General features: G+C 28.6%; 1 protein-coding gene across 1 annotated transcript in view; it reads left to right on the plus strand.

The window, feature by feature from the left end:
• LOC123294793 overlaps positions 1-21,220 on the plus strand; it is a 237,369-nt gene that overhangs the window by 82,570 nt on the left and 133,579 nt on the right. The window contains exon 4 of the mRNA XM_044875943.1: positions 17,552-17,630. Coding sequence (XP_044731878.1) covers positions 17,552-17,630 — 79 coding nt within the window. The remainder of the gene's footprint in view (positions 1-17,551; positions 17,631-21,220) is intronic.

Genomic DNA, 21,220 nt, shown 5'->3' on the forward strand with positions numbered 1-21,220 from the left:
GCATTCAGGTGATTCAGGCGCATTTCAGGAAATGGGCTAATTAGGTGATTTTATGAACACCTTTAACAAAATTTTTTTCGTAGCATTTTTAAGCGTTACAAATTTGGGACTAAACTTAGTATACCTTTATATATATTACATACATATATGGTATAAAAACTCCAAAAATAAAAAATGTTTGAGTCCAATCAAATTAGTAATTGATGGTTTATTAAATATTAAAGTAAAGCCAGTAAATATTATCTTGAACCTAGAAAATATTTGCTTCCAACAATGTTGGCATCATATTTTCTTTCAAACTGACAACTGACATAAAGGTATGGTTTAATAAATATGGCAGACTTTATGTTGCAAATTTGAAAGCAATACATGCATTTTAAAGGCGTTGTTATATTATTTACAACTCTTATCTACAATACTTAGATTTTTTTACACCGTGTCTCTATTAAATTTGATTCATTGAATAATGATGTTATTATTTTCATAATTCATTTTCAGTTGAACTGAAAAGTAGAGTTTTTTAAATTTTTAAGAAGACGTCAAACAAATTAAATGATTTTTTAAGTTATTTTTTTTTTTACAAAATTTTTGATACTCTCCTGGGTAACACATCCTTTTTTTCAATTTGCACAGTTCTCAACAGACTTTGGGAAACTTATGAAAAATAATATCTTAATTTTTAGGTAGGAGAACTACTACCACAGAATCTTACAGGTATATCTAAAAGCTGTAGAATGAGTTCGAGATGTCTCACAGACTATTTCCATTTTAAATAAATTGAATTATACATCTATTTTTAATTTTTAATTAATTAAAATAATTTTGTGAAAATTTTTAAAAAATAATAAAGTTTTATTTATTTATCATGAAATTCCACAAATTAACGCTTGGAAAAATTAATTTAAAAAAAATTAGATACATTTTTTTTACTGTGTAAGGGATATATTAGGACATCAGAGTAGATTTCTCTCTTATTTGATGTTCTTATGCAATTGCAAACTAGAATAGAAAAAACAAAATCAAATAGAATGCGTTACGTTGAGTGGTTATTATGCCAGTAAAGACAGCAAGTGGACATAATAATGTGTGGTGGTATTCATTCATAGACTTGGAAATTGGTATAATGGAAATATCTTAAGAGCCAGATTTACAAGGAGAGATAGGCATATTCGTTTTGGATACTTAATAATAATAAAATTTTGTATAGTACCAATAATTCAATTTTGAATCTTAAATAATTAATTATAGAAATAAATTTAACCATAATTAAATCAGAAAGCCATTGACCTGACAACTTTATGTCTGGGTTAGTATGGCTTGTTGCATATTATTGTTGTGTGGGATGTGATCAGTTTGAAAACATAGTATATATTTGTTTTAAATGTGATTAGGTATTTTCGAAGTTGAAATGTTAAAATAATTATATAAGGTTAAATCGTTCAAGTATCTAACGGCTATATTTGTATATTTGGGAAGTTCTAGTACATGGCGTTGTCAGTGCTTTAAAGTAAAATGAAGAGATGTTATTTTTGACATGTAAAGCATGTGTTTTTAGAGGCGGAGAAAATTAAATTGAAATAAGCAACGAAAAGGTTTTTAAAATCCATTAAATAACCTTTTTTTGACACATAAATTAATGGCGTTTAATGTTTAAATATCTTTTTAGGCAAGTGGCCATCGCGGATAGCGTTGTATATTCCGGAGGTCGGATTTTCACTCAATATTTTGCAAATCAACTTAATATTTTTTTTGCAATAACGTCTCGAATGTTCGATGCCATGGGCTCAACACGTTCTGGTTTGTCAGAAAAGACATGCAATGTGCTTTTCAATGTGGTTTATGACTTTATATATTTAAAAAATTATCTGATGTTGTCAAAACTAACATCCATAAATATTTCTCTCAGTAAAATAATTAAAGTTTTTGCTCTACTGCCAAAATACCTGTCTGATCTGAATACCGAAAATCAGTTTGACTTGATGTTAAAATTATTTTGTCTCATTAAATGTTCTAGAATTAATATTGAAAGTATTATATTGTTTAATAAAATTGTGTTATATAAAATATAAAAATTAATATTGTAGTTTTTAAATTTTTATAAGAGCATTTATAATTGCAATTTGCGTGCTTTAAGACCAAAGAAATTATTCTGGGCAGTATGATGGAAATAATATTAGCACAATCATCAAGCAACTACCTATTATTGAACTTTTTTTATCAAAGTGAGTGTTAAGTTTGAGCTACATACTTGGTTTTACATGACATCATATAAAATATATATTTATTGTCTGGTAAGTAAATTTAAATCAATCGGCCCAATTAATCTCTTTGGTAGAGGGCTCTTAAAATATAGCACAAACAATGTCATCAATGAAATTTAACCTGGTCTATGTGGCGAGGTTATCCATATTTTGACATAAAAGCGTCCCATCCAAACTGCGTGTTGCATTCATTTAATATTTCAAATAAAATAATAAGAAAGTTAATGATGCCTTGTACAGAATTTGTTTAATTTAAATTGAAAATTCTATCATTTTCAAGGAAATTTCAATTTTCAGACCAAAATTTCAACTTTTAAACCAAAAAGTTTAAACCAAAAAGTATCGCGTTTAAAATTTTATGGGTTTTAATTTTTTATAAGGAACAATAATTTTCTTTAGAAAATAGAATGTTGGCTTTGCGACTTGCTCATAATATAGTTTTTATAGGTGAAATAATTTTAAAAATCGGCTTAGTAGTTTTTCAGTTTCGTCCTCTTTTTTACTGCCTTGGGAGTTAAATTTCAAAAATTCTTACCTTAGTACTCACCTACAGTATAAAAGAAACTCACATGTCAATTTTCTCGGTCCTAGCCCAAGGCTTTGTGTTTGTGCGTTGATATGTCAGGCAGTTATCTTTCTATTAAACTATTTAATACTGTTAAAAAAAAGTGGATTAATAAATTTAAATCAGGCTATATTAAATATATAAATAAAAAATATAAAAAATAAATTTTTTTTACAAATAAATAGATATATTCGAAGAAAAAAATTTTATATCAAAGGAAAGATATAATATTTAAAAATATATTAAATTAAATATAAAGAATATTATCCATATACAAATATTATACCGAGGATATAATTTAAGATAGAAATGTATTGAATAGTAATTTTTATACCATGTTTATATGCAATATGCATAATATATTAAGTTTAGTCCCAAGTTTGTAACGCTTAAAAATATTGATGCTACTAAAAAAATGTTGGTATAGGTATCCATAGAATCATCTAATTAGTCCATTTTCGGTTGTCCGCCCGTCCGTCCGTCTGTCAACACGATAGCTCAAAAATGAAAATAGATATCAAGCTGAAATTTTTACAGCGCATTCAGGGCGTAAAAAGTGGGGTCAAGTTCGTAAATCGGCAACATAGGTCAATTAAGTCTTGGGTGCGTAGGATCCATCTTGTAAACTGTTAGAGACAGAACAAAAGTTTAAATGTAGAGAATGTTTCTTACAAAAAAATAAACATCTTTTTTTTGCAACATTTTATTGTAAACGTCACTGTTTACTCACGAGGGCATACATTAGATGCAAATTTTATAGTATGTTTTAATATGGGATTATCAGTTATGCATGTGTGACAGGTGTGATAGAATAATCAACACTGTCTATACATGGTATTTCAACAATTAACTCAGTCAATTGTTTGTTTTCACTTGTGTATAGTAAATTATAATATTCCAGGATATTGCGTCCACTACAGTGTAACAATTTATAAAATGTTCTATGGATTGAAATAGAGGTTATTTTTGTTCATAAAAACCCCAAATCATATTTCAAAACACAAAAACAACAGTGCTTAATTAATAAGGTAATATTTTCTGATCATTAGATGGCGTACTTTAACATTATATGCTTCTATTAAAAAGAACTTGGATTGAGAAGTTGATATTATCAAGGCGGACTTTGATAATATTATTCAATTTGAAAGTTCTTAAGGTGAGTATAGCGCCGAAAACTACGAAAACACCTGGCATTTCAGCATAAGAAAAGAAAATGATTGGTAAATTGGAAAAAAAAATTGTTAGATGTTAACTCAATGGACATACAAATTTTCAACCACCTAGCTCAAATAAAATGGGTGGTAGAGGTGGGAAATGCGAAAAAATTGTCCAAAAAGTGTTCAAACTTGAAGGTTTTTTACACCAAAAACTCATCCAAAATATACAAAAACTCATTTTCATTATTTTAGTGACTTCCTGTACCATAAAATGTATGTAAACATAAATTTTAAGTACACAGAAAATACATATAGACAGTATATTAAATGATATTATTCCATATTTTAAAATCTTTTTGAGTTGAAAATGTTAACAGAAAAGTATTATGTATTTTTAAAGGTATAACAAATAGTATATAGATTTGCTATTTGGTGCTAGTCGATGCCCGCGTTAGAGTATTTTCTCCATATTGAAGACTGGTTTGCTCCAGGATGCTGTGTGAGGGGTTTTCAATCTTTTAAGTGAGAAGTCCTGTTTTCATAAAATTAAGGATTTTATTTCAAAGAATATGATTCCCAATGATGTAATACGTACATAGAAAAATAGAAATTTGCCCAATTTGTTTTCACTTCCAGTGAAAAACTTTGGCGTTAAAGGAGGCTGTTATGACTAATTTGCAATTCTTTACATTTTAATGTCAAAGAAAATGTCAAATTAAAGCTATTGAAAAACACTAATTAATTAAACTTAATGCATTAGAAATTGTGAAAATAATAAATCAAATTGCACAAATATTATTTTTCAAATGTTAATTATCATAATTATTTATTTAAATATAGGAATACGTATCAAGTACTAACATGTAAAAGAATGCTTTCAATATACACAGCCACAATAAACAACATTGCTTACAGAAATTTTGATTGAGGGTTAAGCTCGACTAGCATCCCTTACTACGTATAATTCAGCGAGTCCTTCTTTAAAATAATTTCTAAGTCACTGAATAATTTAAAAAAGAAAATCACTTCTTGTTGATAGTTATTAATACCCGCCTTTTCAACGATGATCACACATAGGAAAATCCTTTATAATTTTATAATAATATCGAAGATATACAAGCAACAACTGTGTTTAGTTTCCGATACCGAAAAATGTATGCGGGTTTAATATGTCAAATAATAAATATGTATATCAATATAAAGCTGTATCTTAGAAAAAAAAAGAAGACATATTACAGATAATATCATTTAAAGACATATCTGTCTGTCTCGTTTGCAAATACACAAATATTATAAATATGTTTTGTTTGTGATATACTTATCTACTAACCATCTAAAATATCTTTCTGAGATATATCGATTTTATATAGAATGCTTTTGGTTAGTTTTATTTGTTGTTTAAGAGCAAATAGAAAAACTTGTGAAGAAATAATTCTTGTTTCACTCTATTTCTACTTAATACTTTGGATTGTTTCAAGTAAAAATTTTGTTTAACTTGTCGTAAATCGGTATTTAATGAGGAAACCTTTGAAAAAGTATTTCTTACAACATTTGTAGGTTACAGAGCTAGCATATGGAAATGAAAATTGATATAATTATGCTTAGAACATTTTATTATACTATTATTTATTTAATTTAGGTAAAGGCATTCGAAGAAATTGTAAATTTGCAATGAAATGATTGTATGTAATTTTTCACTTTGTGGCGATACGTCAGAGCTTTTACTGAGCCGAAAATTTCCAAAAAAAATTTAGTATTGGCTTTCAAGTTTCAATTAGTTTAATAAAATCTATTTTCAGATGTATAAATGACATAATAAGATTATCCTTTGTTTCTAACTAATTGAAATGTTTTTAAATTAATTTTGGTTTAAGACTCAAATATTATTTTGTAACCAAGCATTATTTATATCTCTCGAATATTTCAGTATAGTTGATATTACCTCTTTTTGAGACAACTTGGTGATTTGATCGACTAATTCTTGGCTATCGTAAGTCAATTACTGAAACCAAAAAATCCTGTCCAAATTCAATTCAACACATTTTGGGATTTGGTTATAATTCAGTTTATCAGGAATCTTTGACCCAAAAAAAAAAACAAAAATTGAATATACCTATCTGACAGTTGGGCGAGTAATTTTTGATATATCACATAAAATTTTTAACGGTATCCCATACGAAATTTAGGCGAAATCTTAAAAAATCGTTTTTCTGCTTCTACTTTCAGAAAAAGATTCCAAATCGTATTAACTAAATTTGTTGGTGAATTCATTTGTTACTAAAGATGGTGTTCTTTGATATTCAGTATTGCCAACGTGGCTTCATCAAAGTTTACGTTCGCATGACTGAAAAGCTACTTTTCTTAAACTAAAAATTACATTGTGATAATTTTATTTTTTTTATTAATATTATTTTATTTTTGCAATGATTTGGCTCCAATGCAAATTGATTTACACAAAACTTCAAATAATTATTAAAAAGTTACTTTTTTAGGCGACTATACGAAAGTAATTAAAGCAGGACTTTTTTAATTTTCAATTTGTGAATACCGACATTATTACAACCGTGTTTTAATAAGGAAAAAATATAATTTTTTTTTAAAGTTACACAAAAATGTCTTAAATTTTGTTTTATCATACAAGTTACACAGGTAAATGAAAAGTTATGTACAATAAATGAAATGTAACCTTCTGCCAATATTGATATAAAGATGACACATTCAGTTTTGTTATTTTTACGGACACACAATATATTTGGTATTGCAATATTTTAAAGAAACAATCTGTATTTTTTTCAAATACATTATATGAAAATGTATAAAGTTTTCTTTTTTTTTTATATTCTGTTAAAGCCTTATGTCAATCTGAAATCTCTTACAAACATACATATTCTTGCGTATATCAATACAACACACATAACATGTAGCATATAAAACATTTTATTTACACATGCTCGTGAAAAAAATTAAATTTAAAAATGATTTACATTTACAAATCGCAGAGATGAATTGCCGAATCAGCTGTTTTACATAACTGTTAGTCGTTTTACAAAACTGTTATGAAAAACAGCTGAAAGATATTGAGCGGTTTTTCATATCTACTGAACTTCAATGCGGAAAATTGCATAAACATTTTGCATTTATCAATGCAGCGGGTCAACGATTAGCGTAATGTAAAAATTGATGTGAGGTTAGATTAGACGTTATGGCTTATTGCGATAATAAAACATTCTGCATTCCGTCTAAGCTTGGGTAGCAGTTTTATTAAACGTAGCGCAATGGCAATCCAAGTGAACGTTGTAAAACTGTTATGCATAACGGAAATGTTTTGTAAAACAATTGAACCGGAAGTTCATCTGATATACACATATTTTTTTAGCTTTCAGCTCCCTTTTTGGAACAACAAGAAAGATAATAGAAAAGCTACTGTAGTCGTGTTCGGCTTAATCAATCTTTTGTGGCGTAGACTTCTGAAAGAAAGTTAATTCAAATTCAATGGAAATACTGTGCTTTACATATTCAAACATGTTTTATCGACTTAAAAAATAATCAAAATTATGTATGGTAGCAAGGAAGGCAGTCACGCGGGCATTACGAGTCTCAAGAGAGAATATTATTTTGGAATTTTAGTTAATATAAAGTGACAATTTCTTAACGAAGTTGGCGAGAAAGACTTATTTCATTTGTAGAAACTTTGTAAAAATTCGCTTCAACAAATCCTAAAAGAAGTTTTTTAATTCTTATGGAATCTTTTACAAGGGTTTATAACTTATATTATTTCTGGTGTTTCGTCATATTGGGTGTTGGTGTGTTGTCATATTTTTCAGCTTTTTATTTCTTAATATATAATATAAGTTGGTGGTGCTGTCAAACATTAGATCAGGTGGGATATAAACTCAGTATGAATATGATAAAAATAATTTTTTAAACATATACAAAATATCATAAAGATTATTATAATATATAGTGTTTGTTGCTATCACTTCAATCTTTCCGTAAATATTTCGGTAAGATGTTTAAAAGCATTATTAAAAACAGCTTCTCCACTTAGGAAATTTAAATAAAAAATACTTTTTTAGGAACAAGTTTTTATTGTACTAAAAAGTAGAAAATAATTATTATCATGTATGAGTGATTCATAGAAATAATTATTTTCTACTTTTTAGTACAAAAAAAGCTGTTCTTTAAAACGAGTTTAATCTTTACTCTTTTAACTCATTTTTTTGTAAAATGAAACTTGTTAAATACTGAAGTATACAGCATGAAGAGTATTTATTAATTTATGAAAAAAGGAAATTCAACTTTGTTTTGTGTTCAGAGTTTCTTTAAGTTTCCGGATAAGAAATTTTCGAAACCAAGTAAAAATCAAGTTTTGTTCAAAAAGACAAAAATTGTTGTAATCTTCGTCTATATGAAAATAATTTGGGAAGATGCCAGTTTTTTTAGAATAGAATCTTAGAATATTGGTTTTATTATCGTTATATGAAAGATACTAATAATAGTTGTTCAATTGTAAAATGAACCCGAAATTTGTGAAAAAACCATATATATTGAGTTTTACTGAGATAAGAAATACAAAATTTTTCTAGAATTTTTGATTTCTTATTCTTATTATTTTTTCTTACGAAAAAATAATTAACAATTTTGGTTTTGGAATTTGGTTATAATTCAGTTTATTAGGAATCTTTGACCCAAAAAAAACAAAAATCGGGTATACCTATTTGACAGTTCTGCGAGTAATTTTTGACATGTCACATAAAATTTTGTAAGTGCGGTATTCCATACGAATTTTAGACGAAATCAAAAAAAAAATACTCAGTCGTTAGAAAGTATCTTAATGTTAAGATATCGTATACATATATCGTAAAGATAAAATATTTACTATGCAAAAAATGGTAAAATAATTATATTTAGTGATAAAATATAATACTTTTCAGATTTAGTTTATTCAATTTTTTACAGTTTTTATTACCATTACAAAACGGCTCAACTAATTCCTGTGAAAACTCTTTCAGTTTCTAAATACGCGATTACGCGTCGAATAAGCCCAGTCATGTGTTAATGTCGTAACTGGTTCGCGAGATTATCGAGACGAAAGAATCCGAACGAACATACGCACATACGAACGTACGCACATACATATGTACACAGACACATACACAGACATCACATTGAAAAGGTTTGATTCGGATATTTCGGCCTTAAAAACCGCGGAAATAACTGGAGATTTTCAAAATCGGCCCCATTACATAAACTTCCTCTGGGAAGTTAAATATACTCTTGTGATATTTCCTCTAGACGCTTAATTTTCAAACTAAAATTTCTTGAAAAATTAAAAGTGAAAGATTCGATTTTAAGAAAAATGTGTTATTTTTTCGATCTCTGATGGAACTTGCTTGCTACTAAAGTTTTTTTTTCAAATGGACACGTCCTTATTATCTGTGCTTGTTTCGAATCTCATTATATACAATGAATAAACTAACTCTAACTTATAAAATTGGAATCGCCTGTATATTAAATACAAACAAAAGTATGAACTTTACCTTTCCTAATTTAACTAATTATAAATGTTAGTTTGTATACCTTAACTGACCTAGATCTAGGATACTTACATTAAAAATATATACAGTTTTGACAATTAACATAATTAAACTTTTTTTTAAAATATATTAAAATTTTTTTAAATACATTTGAAAACCATATTAAAATAATTATTTTAATCTTGCATTGTTTAAATTAAAAAAATTGTTATGTAATTTTTAGGTCAAGTAATCCTTCTCTCTATCACATCTCCATACGGATATAAGGAAGAAGCATTTTGCCTTTCTCAAAGAATATCATTGATGTTGAAGTTTTTTTTTTCTAAAAATTTTGATGTAAAATTAAAAAATTTTTTTTTTACTCTATGGTAACCACTTTTGATATAGAAGATGTTTCCTGTATCTCTTGAATTAATTATAAGATGAGAAAATAAAATTCCTCGAATCAGAAGGCTTTGTCGTCGAGTCTTTCAGATATTTATTCCATTAAAACCTTGTTGACTGGCTAAAATATGCAGATAAAATTAAAACATATATAACCAGTTATTAAACAATACATAACTGGGTTTTAAAAATATGATACTGAACTGAGCTGGAGAGCTGAGTGGCTTTTTTGAGTACATATTTGAGGAACATTGACAATATTAAGCGTTAGTGACCTATGTAATTTTTAATTTGCAATTTTTCCAATGCAAAAAATGATCTTGAGGTACTTTGAAACCTACACCTTTTTCAAGTCTTATATTCAATCATACGAAATATCATCGCTCTGCATGATTTGGTGGGGTCTAAAATAGCCTGGCAGATTTTAATTTGCAATTTTTCCTATGGAAAAAATGATCTTGAGGCATTTTGAATCTTACACCATCAAGCCATATCATTTGTTTTCCAATGATGATGATATTAACAGCAATAACTAACTTGTATACCACTTGCTGTATTCTCGGCAAAAGTTATCCATTTCGACTGAATCTTGACTACCTAGCATGTGACGACATATAACAAGATGTTCAAAGTGAAAAATTCTCACTGGGATTATCACAGACCACCGTAATAAAATAACGTGTATTTCAAATTTTCTTTAACACACTAATCGATAAAAATGATATATTAATTGTGGAAATGATATTCCTTACTAAAGAAATGGTTATCATTTGAACGCATATAATCTTGACAATGGGATATTAAATTTTGTTGACACTAAATTGGCTAGCAGAAAATTACAAATACTGACGATATAAGTCTTTGAGTATAAAGCATTGTCTGTACAAGGATATGATGATAAAGCATTTAAAGGATTAAATACTTCTAAATTCTTGGTATTTATATTTACATATAGTAAAATTTCCATTCATATTTTATCCTATGTTAGACAAAAGCATTGTAAATGTCTATGAAGATTATTTTTTATATTAATGGAATTCCAGTCTGATATTCTTGTTAACAATAGATAAACTTATAATCTTAATAACACGCTTTTATTATTAGTTTGACTTGTAAGTATAAATGAATGAAACATGGAATTTTTCAATGTAATTTTGCCGATTTTTTTATTAACTTTATCCAAGTATTCCAACAACGATTACTAGAATATACTATTGATAATCTTGAGTTTATTACTTTAATAATGTTGTCTTGTAATATTAATAGATTTCTCAGGGGACAGTCAGTGTAGTGGCAATGGTAACGGCTTCATCAGAAGGTCGTGAGGTTGCTTTTTTATTTTACATTGCGACACAAGAGTGCAACATTCTTTAGAAAACGAGACTAACAAATAAAAATAAATTACAGTTTAAAAAAATTTAAAAAAAAACTCTTCATTGCCCTAAAAAGTGGATAGTTAGTTTATCTACGCCTGTGAGATAAGAACTACTTTTTTAACTCAGTACGCGTGGGAAAAACAGTTCATTACTGCACTTGGCTGATAATGAATTCATTACCGCACTAGTATCGGAATGAATTCATTATCCCACTTCAAATTACTGTCAAAATTTAAACTAATAACAAGTAACATACTTTTTTTAATTTTCTTTTTTTTTTTTCAATAAACCATGACAAACTTTAAATAATACTATTAATAATAAATTTTTGTACAATACACGTGTAATAACGCATTATTAACGTACTTCTGCGATTATTCAACTCATCCTTAGCATTCGTTGTGCATATTTCGGAGGCGTAAGTTAATAATTCTGTTATCCCACTGGTATCGTAAATAATTATTAATTGTAACGTAAAATTCAAAATGTGGGGTGGTCTGTACATTCATTAATTAAATTTTCTAATTTTCACAAATATCGAGCACTCAGCGCTCATCGCTTTGAATTTTACATTACAATTAAAACTACTATGCACTTTTAGTGCAAGAAGGCTTGCTTTAATTTTAACTTTTTTTTTAAACTATAGTTATTTTAAAATCATCATCACAAAACTAATTGACATCAATAATAATTATTGATTCTTAATACATATTTGAGGTGTCTACCGGAACCGCTTGGACCGATTTTTCTGCTCCGAATTTTAGTTCGATTTTGTCCTACAGATATTTTACTAGAAAAAAACACGTAAACCAATTCAATTTGCTCTTGAGCTCTTCTGCAGGCATACCGACTGTCTGGCGAGATATCACCTAAAGACTTGCAAGAAAATTCTGATATGAAAACTGGTTAATTTTGTGATTCAATAACAAATTTAGAGGTCGGAAAACTTTCTGTCCTACTGACTGAAGAAAACTTTCCTGGATGTTAAGCATCGTATCCGAGCTGAAACTCTCGTAAGAGTCAAAGAAACCCTATTTTTGTATTTTGGTATTGTTCAAAATTTTTCTAGAAAGTGACACTTATCGTAATTGTATACACAAAAATGTTTCAAATTTTTGAAATTTTCTTGAGAAGGCGGAAGAGTTAAGCACTTCAAATTTCAAATTTTCTTGATAAAACTGAAATAAACAGAAGTTTTGGAATACAATGAATATAAAAAACGAATAAAAAACCATTTGTACAGACATTACTATACATAGGCTAAAATTGAATGAAAGCCATAAATAAAATGTTGGTATTGCAATCCACCTCCTCTATTCCATATAACACGACGAAACACAACACAGTATGAAAACATGTAAGCAAACGAAGTGAAACGAAATATAACGATATACACAAATATCACATAGAGAAGCTAAACACTTAGTTAATTAGATATTTGCGTATGCATGGAAGCGAATTGCAAGGCAAAGTATGAAGCTGGTTTAGAGTTTGGCCAGAAAGCTACGTGTATGTATGTATGTACAATATTATTATAGGGAGCACGTGGGTTGGAATATTTACACTGGATGAGGGGAGAGAGGATTTAGTAGATCAGAACGGACGCTGGTACTAACAGCAGCAACATGAAAACGATTCATTTTATATTCATATTTTCGTATATTGCCAAGCTACTATAATGTTTTATTGTCTATTCACTTATATATAGACCGTGAGCTCATAATAAAGCGATATTTGCTGGATTTATTTTTGTCTCGATGTCAGCTACGTCTTCTACGTATTAATACAAAAAAAAAAAACGTATTTTGGTATCTTAAAACAATTGAACATATTTGTCCAGAAATTATTTTATTTAAAACTTAACTATTGAAAAAAATTATCAAACCACCTCTTCCAAAAAATTCAAGAGATTCTTCTAACAAGTTAAATAAGATATTCTTAAGAAATAGATATCATTAAAAGTCCAAAATTATCTATTATTTGTTCAAAATCAAATATTTTAAATTTATTTATTAACAAGTGAAAACAAACAATTGACTGAGTTAATTGTTGAAATACCGTGTATAGACAGTATTAATACGGAATCGTTAGCCATACATACATGTCACACACACATGACTGATATTCCCATATAATACATACTATACAATATTCGTATCTAATTTGCCCCCTCACAGCTAAACAGTGATGTTTTCGAAAAAATGTTTCAAAAAAATGTTGTTTATTTTTTTATAAGAAACATTTCTTAGATTTAAACTTTTGATTTATCTCTAACGGTTTACAAGATGGGTCGTACGGACCTAATACCCAATTGACCTATGTTGCTCATTTACGATCTCGACCTCACTTTTTACGACCTGAGCCGCTGTTAAAATTTTTACTTGATATCTTTTTTCGTTTTTGAGCTCAGACAGACAGACGTACAACCGGAAATGGACTAATTAGGTGATTTTATGAACACCTATATCAAAATTTTGTTCATAACATCAATATTTTTAAACGTTGCAAACTTGGGACTAAACTTAATATACCTTGATATATTTTCTTAGTTGTAAATACACGATCTTGAGACTTGAGCCGTACGGCTAACACTTCATTTTTCCTCATTACATTAATTTTATCGTTATCAATTTTCTAAATGGCAGATAATTTAAATCATAAAAATATCGCTCAATGAGGAGCTAACGGTCTATTATATAAATTTTCTCTGTAGAAAACCACGAGTTTGAGTTTGTTAATACTGTTTTCTATTGTTTTAATAAAACAATATTACGGTGTTATGTATGCAACAAAATTATACTGTGTGTTGCAAACTATAAACAACATGCTAGAACAAAATAAACAAAAAATCATATTAGTTTTCACTAACAAATGGTTTTTATTAAATACAAAAAATATTGCCTGTAATTTCAAAAATAATTGTCATATTATCAGCATGTTCAGTAAGTTTACTACGAAATACCTTCAATTATATTATTTTTAAATGTTTGTCTGACTTAACTGACGGACTAATTTCGATTCGGTTGTGATTTATACAAGCATGTCAATAAAGTAACGTAAGCAAAGCTGATCTGTTACATTTTGTATGATTTGAGTCGTGCAACTCAAAATCATACATATGCCATTATTTTATAATTCAAATTAACTAGAATTCAAAATCCGATTACATAATATTTTATGAAATTCTTACTAATTCAATCAACTTTATGAAGTGGAACGTACGGATTGCTGGTGTCTTAGATGATTAGAATCATCGAACATGATTAGACACTCAACTAAGACTGGTATCCTGAAAAAGAAAATAATATAAGGTACTTAAGACACTCAAATAGAAATTACTGTTATCCTGATAAAGAAAATAATACAAGGCACTTAGGACAAAAGATTGGATTTCCAGGCGTGCATGATATTATTTGTTATCACATACACCAGGGTATCGAACTTTCTGGCTTAGGGTAGTAATTTAATAATTTTGTACTGATACAAAACCAAAACATTCACATAGACGAAGGAATTAACGAATTTATTTTCCTAGAATTTCACCTATTAAACTTTTTTTAAATTTGATTCTTTACAAAAATAAAATTAAATAAAACAAATTGCTTATAAATGCCTTCTTATCACCCTCCCCCTCCATACTCTTACCATCATAGAACTTTAGTATTAAATTTAATCCTATTAAAAAACGAAGAAGTTATTAGCTTTCAAAAGATTTTTATCATTACTCAAGCAAAAGAAGCTCAATTGAAACATTTCTTTGCACTCCGTTTTATCAAAGGGTTTTCCACTAGATGTTTGTTCACTATATACCTACATGGTGCGCCATTTAATTTTATGCATCTGAATATATATCACCAGAGGCGCCACCTATTAAAAATGACCTCAACAAAAATTGTGGAGGGTGATGGGGGACAAGTTCTGACATCAGATTTGACCTAATCCTTCGGTTTTCTTTAACAGCCAATTCATCTTAAATGGTAGGAGATTTATTCGAACGAAAACACGCTAACTACGAAAAAATGCTTTAGCCAAAAGTTTTCTAGGGTAATAGAGGAAATTTCCCCGTGTGTCCATGACTTTGACCTATAATTATCGGTAAATTTTAAGCGAATTTTCTTTCGATTAAATGTAATAATTACGTATTTCCACCGCAAGCTAATGTTTTTCGAAAAAATATTTTTAAAAAAAACTTTAATTTTTTTATGGGAATCAACTTGTTATTTTAAAGTGTTATTCTATCTCTTACCGTTTAGAATCGACATTGGCTATTGAAGCAACCCTAAGAACTAAGAACAATCTGATTGTCAGAACATGATGTCTCCCATCAAACTCTACAATTTTTGTCCAGGTCTTTATTCAATAGGCGGCGCCTCCGGCAAGAAAATTTGATTATTTCAGATTAAAGTGGCCCACTCTGTATAATAGTCATCATACTAGGCGTTTGATCGTTTTCTTTAATAGTGTGTACACTATTATACACCTAGGAGTACTGTTGCTCTTTTTACATTATAATATCACTGTCTTTTTCTACTTACACTTAATGCATTTCATTAAAACAAAAGAGAACAAATGGATTATACAAACATAGACATTTCAGTTAGTTCACAGTCCCTTATGTTTGCCCTTTCTCACATTGATTGTCTATGTATCCAGCCGGACATTAGGTATATGCCAGCTCAATTCACTCATACCATCGGGTACCGTATTCTATATACTTTCTAATATTTATTCTGACAACTAATCCTTGCGTTATAATTCATAATATCTCATGTGGTTTTACATTCATACCCCATCTCTCTGTCTGTACACGTTTTAAGTATTCAGCGTTAACGATATATGAAACAAACAAAAATTTTTAACACCAATAACAACAAGTGAAATTTACCAAACTTAAAAAACCCACTACAAATGCGATTTATTCCTTGTAAATCGATTTTTGGAACGATTTTTAGTTATAAAATATTCTCAATCAAGTCAGTTCGACCGTTTAGGGGCTACGATGCCACTGAGAAACACACAAAAGCACAAGTAAACACTTTAAACGTATAACACTCTTTCTTAAATCAATATAATAGTGATGGTTTTGGTTTTGAATCATTAAATAAAATAAAATCATTATTTTACCATTTCACTTTTCGAAATGAACTGAGCCAGGTTTATTTGACCATTCGTTTCCATAGTAATGTTATACTTTTTCCAAACTGAATCAATTTTAAGAACATCACCGCCAATTTTTTAGTTTTTTCGGGTACGGAACCGTTAGCTTGCACTTGAAACATAGCTAAGAAATTACTTTTCAAATGAAACCAAGAAAATTAAAATCGATTCATCCGTTTAGGCGCTACGATGCCACAGGCAGACACACATACACACACACACACAAATAGCGGTTAAACTTATATGTAGTTCGAGGTTTAAAATTATAATTTTTAAATTATGAATTATTGTATTCAGCGTGGCACCAAGAACAAGTACTCGGTAAGAAATGCTTGACGTTTACTACAATGTTGGTATGGTATAGAGACACATACTCTGAATATCTATATTAGCATAAGTAATATTACAATATTGAATAGGGCTATTCACCAAAAGTTTTGTGAATGTTGCCAACTAGTATGAACGTGACGCCCAAACTGCATTGACTCGTCCGCCATAACCATTGCTAATGTTACTACTCCCTCAACACTACAGTAAACAATATGGCGTTCGCACCGATAATGACAAAGCGATATCGATACAGAATTTCTTACCGTGTAGCACCAAACCAATCATTTAAATACACTAAGCGTAATCTATTTTTGAAAATTTTCTATTTGGAAATATTCATCATACACATAAAAATGCACCAATAAATAATACCAAATTATTTACAATAAACTATGACTCAAGATTCCTTTAAAACTTTTGCTATAATAACTATCGAATCGAAAGTAAAAGGCAAAATATAATATATCGTTAAAAAGTTTTCCAACTTAAAAGCCAGATAATTGAATATAATGTTAAATAATATAGTTAACTTTATTCTAGACAAAAAATAGAACATAAAAATTAGATTCGGTTTTTTTGACAAAAAGCGAATGCCCTTTCGCACCCGGGCGCCCAATATAGTAAAGATAGCACTGATTGTATTTAATGATTTAATAATTGGGTATGAGGAATAGTGATTGATTTTCTTCACATGAAGAAGATAATAAAACCTATGCTCATCTTTTGAAAAATATTGGATCTAGCTTTTATCATTAATAAATTGAAATCAAATTTCTATTTTCAGATGTAAATATGGTCGCAGAACCAAAACCACACCAAACAGGGAGAAAAAGACAAAATGTTACATTAACAGACAATGATTGGTAAGTAAAATTCATATTTTGTACTAGTCTTTAATTACGTACAGCTATCAATATTTTTTAAGTATGCTATCAATTCATAAATCTTTCGACTAACAGCTATACATTATTCTCACCAATCAACAAAATTGATGACTGTCCTTGTAAAAATCAAATTTAGAAGACCTTAGAGTCAAATTGTTTGAAAATTTTATATTAGGTCCTTTTAAATGAAAATTTTTGTTGATTAAAAACACGTCTCTGTGTGTTTATATTTTGTGACAAATGTTTTGCAAAAATTTAATTTCAAAGCCCTGTTCTCTATAGAAACTTTTGATCAGAAAATTTTCAGACAATTTGATCCAAAATCCATTTGTAAATAAAATTTATTTTTCGTTATTTCATTCTTCTTAAAACTACATCAAATTCAAGAAACTTGTGCTTTATTCTAATCGTAACAAGTAAGAAAAAAATAGGTTTTGTACGAAAAAATATTTATTTACTACAAAATTCTTTGCCACTTCAACTTAGGTTCGAATACTAACAAAACTCTTAACTTTTTTTACATAATTAATTTATAAGCAACCAGTGCTCAATATTTTAAGTTACCTAAATAAAGTTCTAGTATCCCATTCTATCCTTCTTTTTATATCATTCCTTTTTTTATACTTGTAAGCGCTACATATAGTGTAGTGCCCAACTGTATACATTGTCTAGAAATTTTTTTTGCGAGTCCCTTTCTAGTCTAAGATCCCAATTAGGATCGACCTTCACCCATCTGTTTACCGGATGAAAGTTATTTTTTATGAAATATAAAATGTAAACAAATATCCCTGCAATGGGTTGCCTAAAAAAATGTGGTCCAGACTACTTTTAGTGAAAAAATCAAGAGTAAAATTTTTAGAAATTTTTCACTGACTTGCATATCTTACGAATTTTGATCTACTCGAAAGTAAAAGCCATAAAGAATATGTAGCAGCTATGTTGTCTGCCTTTTTTCGTTCACTATTATCGCATATATACAAGTTGAAAATAGTAATTACGTGCATCTGTTAATTCATTGACTCGCATATCTAAATAAAGATAATTTTGTTACAATTACGGTGGCATATGATTGGCCACAAAATATTGGTCAAAAATAATGTTTACAAGCTTTCCAAGTTTTGATATTTATATTAAAAATGGTCTGGACCATATTTTTTAAGGCAACCCGTTACAGGAATATTTGTTAATATTTAACATTTCATAAAAAATAACTTTCATTCGGTAAACAGATGGGTGAAGGTCGACCCTAATTCGGATCTTGTACTATTCACGGGGCTCGGAAATTATGCATCATGCAACAGATGGTCTATGTATTTTATATACGTTTTTTGTTACTCCATTATAAAATAATTAAATCTTACATGAAAAATTTATTTATATTCCTAACAGTAAAAGTAAGAAAATCCAGGTGTTCGATAAAGAAAAGCTTTTATTTTCTGAGAAAGAGAGTCACGAGAAGTTTCTTTGATAAAAACGCAAGCTTAACACAGTTCTACGCAGAAAAAGCTTTTTTCATACGACACAATTATTTATAAATTTTGATTTACCGAATTTGAATCTGATCTCAGAATTGTTCCATCACCTCAGGTGTTCGAGAAATTTTTTATCTTTAAAGTGGAAAAGTCTGGTTTTGCGAGTTCTATAAAATTAAGAGACACTTGTATTCAGAAAATAATTAACAGTATCGAAAATAGCTATTATATCCATTTGAAATCTTTCTTGAATTTTTTCAGTGTCTTTTTCTCCCTTATTCTCAAATTAAATTGATTTTGAAGAAGATAGAGTATTATTTGCAAATGCTGTTAATTTTATCTGGAATTATTTGAACTCGTGGTGCTACAGAATTTGAAAAAAAACTCCCCTTTCTCGAAAGTCTGACGTTTTGGTGCTTTTTTGAGATATTTTATTTGAATTCAGCTAATCAAAATCTTCAAGATACAGTTACGTTTTATTATTTTAATAAAATAGCGAAAATGCAAGCCTATGAATTAAACCCCACTACAAGTTCTAGAACTTCTAATTTGTCAATGGTAATGTAAGGTGATGGGCACGGCACCCAGATAATAAACTAACTGTCTAAAATTTCACCAACAATATTTAGAAAATTAAACAAAATGCAATAAGTCGTATTACACACATAAGACCTTCTTGTTTTCGATTTAACTAATTTTAATACAAATATGTTAGAATTATTACACTATAGTGTAGTAACACTTTAATGAAATGTTATGATATTTTGGTACCTAATATTACTACAGGAATTATTATTTCCATATTCTCTGCAGAGTTATCATTCTAAAACTGAATGTTTATTTAAATCTGTTCAAACTAATTTTACGTATAGAGATTTCATTTTACAATGTTTATTAGTGTCTTTACCTAGGTAGGTATATGTGTTGTAAGTTGTTGGTAACGTAGGTATCTTTAAAATAAACTATTCAAGCAAGGTATGAGAATACAACATAAGAACATAAACCCTATAGATAAAATAATATTTGTAATATTTGTATGTAAAATATTAAGTACAGATTGTCTCGAAACGTAACCCCTTATACACAGTCTTTCATTAAAAAGCGGATAATAATTTCAATTGTATTCTAAAATACAAAACGTGCTTGGGTCTCGACATTAATTTTTCAAATGAGCCGATTTTTAGTGCTACAAACCGTCTTTTTTTAGTGTTTTTTTGGTAACAAAATACCATTTTTTTAAATATCAATTAAGGTGGATGGGTTTTGATTTGACGAGTTACATGACCATACCGATACGAGTGTTATAAATATTTCAAGATGATATTAAATTAGAATTTAGTTATCTTCGGACATTGATATGCAGGCCAATTTTCAAGTTAATCGCACAAATTGAATTGAGTCAAAATTGATTTGTAAGCTTACTTAACATGAAAACTGATATAACCATTGGAAGTTTTCTCTAGAAATATCGCTTTTCAGAATATGTATTCAAAATTAATATCACATTGTGGGACACCCTATGTATATATTGAATAGAAACTTATTAGATTCTAAAATGTTGAGATAAATTTGTTGTAATAAATCTCATGGATCAAAGATCTTATGTATACAAATCTAAATATTACGTCATTTAAATTTGTGGTCACAAATAATAGAAATATTTATATAATTCATTTTATCACGCAACTTATTTAGAAAATTTAAATTCTGAAAAGTACGTACTTGAATTTGTGGGTTGAAATTTTATTGAAAGCTACATAAAGATTTGGAAGAGTGATTGAAAAATTGTAAGCTGTCGATTTTTCCTACAATGCGAATGCTAAGCGGTTTCATATGCGAAAAGAAAAACGCTGATAGTTTTGTTAATCAAGAAATGGGAAGTTATTTCGAAAAAAGTCCCGGAGAACACTTTATTTGAAAATGGTTTTGCAATGGAGCACATGGGTTCTACAATAATATCCCAAATTTTCTCTCCTTGACCAAAATAAGAAATCGAAGACTATAGAACTGTTTAGATGGTAACCTGATATAAAACGAAAACTAAATCGATAATTTGTGCTTCAAGTATTTATTTTTAAATATTCTAACGGAAACGGT

Source organism: Chrysoperla carnea, chromosome 3, assembly GCF_905475395.1.
Source record: "Chrysoperla carnea chromosome 3, inChrCarn1.1, whole genome shotgun sequence".
In the NCBI taxonomy this organism is placed as follows: domain Eukaryota; kingdom Metazoa; phylum Arthropoda; class Insecta; order Neuroptera; family Chrysopidae; genus Chrysoperla; species Chrysoperla carnea.